The sequence below is a fragment of the Cystoisospora suis genome, assembly GCF_002600585.1.
Source record: "Cystoisospora suis strain Wien I chromosome Unknown contig_4054, whole genome shotgun sequence".
In the NCBI taxonomy this organism is placed as follows: Eukaryota; Apicomplexa; class Conoidasida; order Eucoccidiorida; family Sarcocystidae; genus Cystoisospora; species Cystoisospora suis.
The window spans coordinates 1-370 of record NW_027156847.1 but is presented as its reverse complement, the minus strand read 5'-3'; the positions used below and the strand labels follow the sequence as shown (position 1 = coordinate 370).

Below are 370 nucleotides of genomic sequence, written 5' to 3'. Positions count from 1 at the left end.
CTATCTACCTCTCTATCTCTCTACATTCCTTCTTCCCCCGGGGTGTCTTTACCTATGCGGAGAACAAGAGAGGAGATGAAGCTCTTATGCTTGATCTTATAGAGTAAAAAGTCGCCTAAAAAGAGAAGAAGAATGCCGAGGCCTAGCGGGCCAGAGATATAAAAGAACCTCTCCTTATAAGCTCGCTCGATCCAGTTGATAGCATAGGCAAGTCTATACGTCCCTAACACGAGGATATACGACGTAAGGAGAACGTCCTTATTGTCGGGATCGCGATAGCAGAAGACAAACTGAGGAAGCATAGCAAACCCCTACGCACATGGCATCAAAAAAGAAAAAGAAAGAACGAAGGAGTGAGAAAGAAAGAAAG

The 370-nt window shown here is 44.6% G+C and overlaps 1 protein-coding gene across 1 annotated transcript; it reads right to left on the bottom strand.

Moving 5' to 3' along the window:
• Positions 1-35: 35 nt before the first annotated feature.
• On the bottom strand, positions 36-311 carry CSUI_007593 (kdel endoplasmic reticulum proteinretention receptor 2; the record flags this gene model as incomplete). Its single annotated transcript, XM_068067738.1, has 1 exon — positions 36-311. A coding segment is annotated over exon 1 (267 nt), but the record flags the coding sequence as incomplete, so codon positions are not given.
• Positions 312-370: the final 59 nt, after the last annotated feature.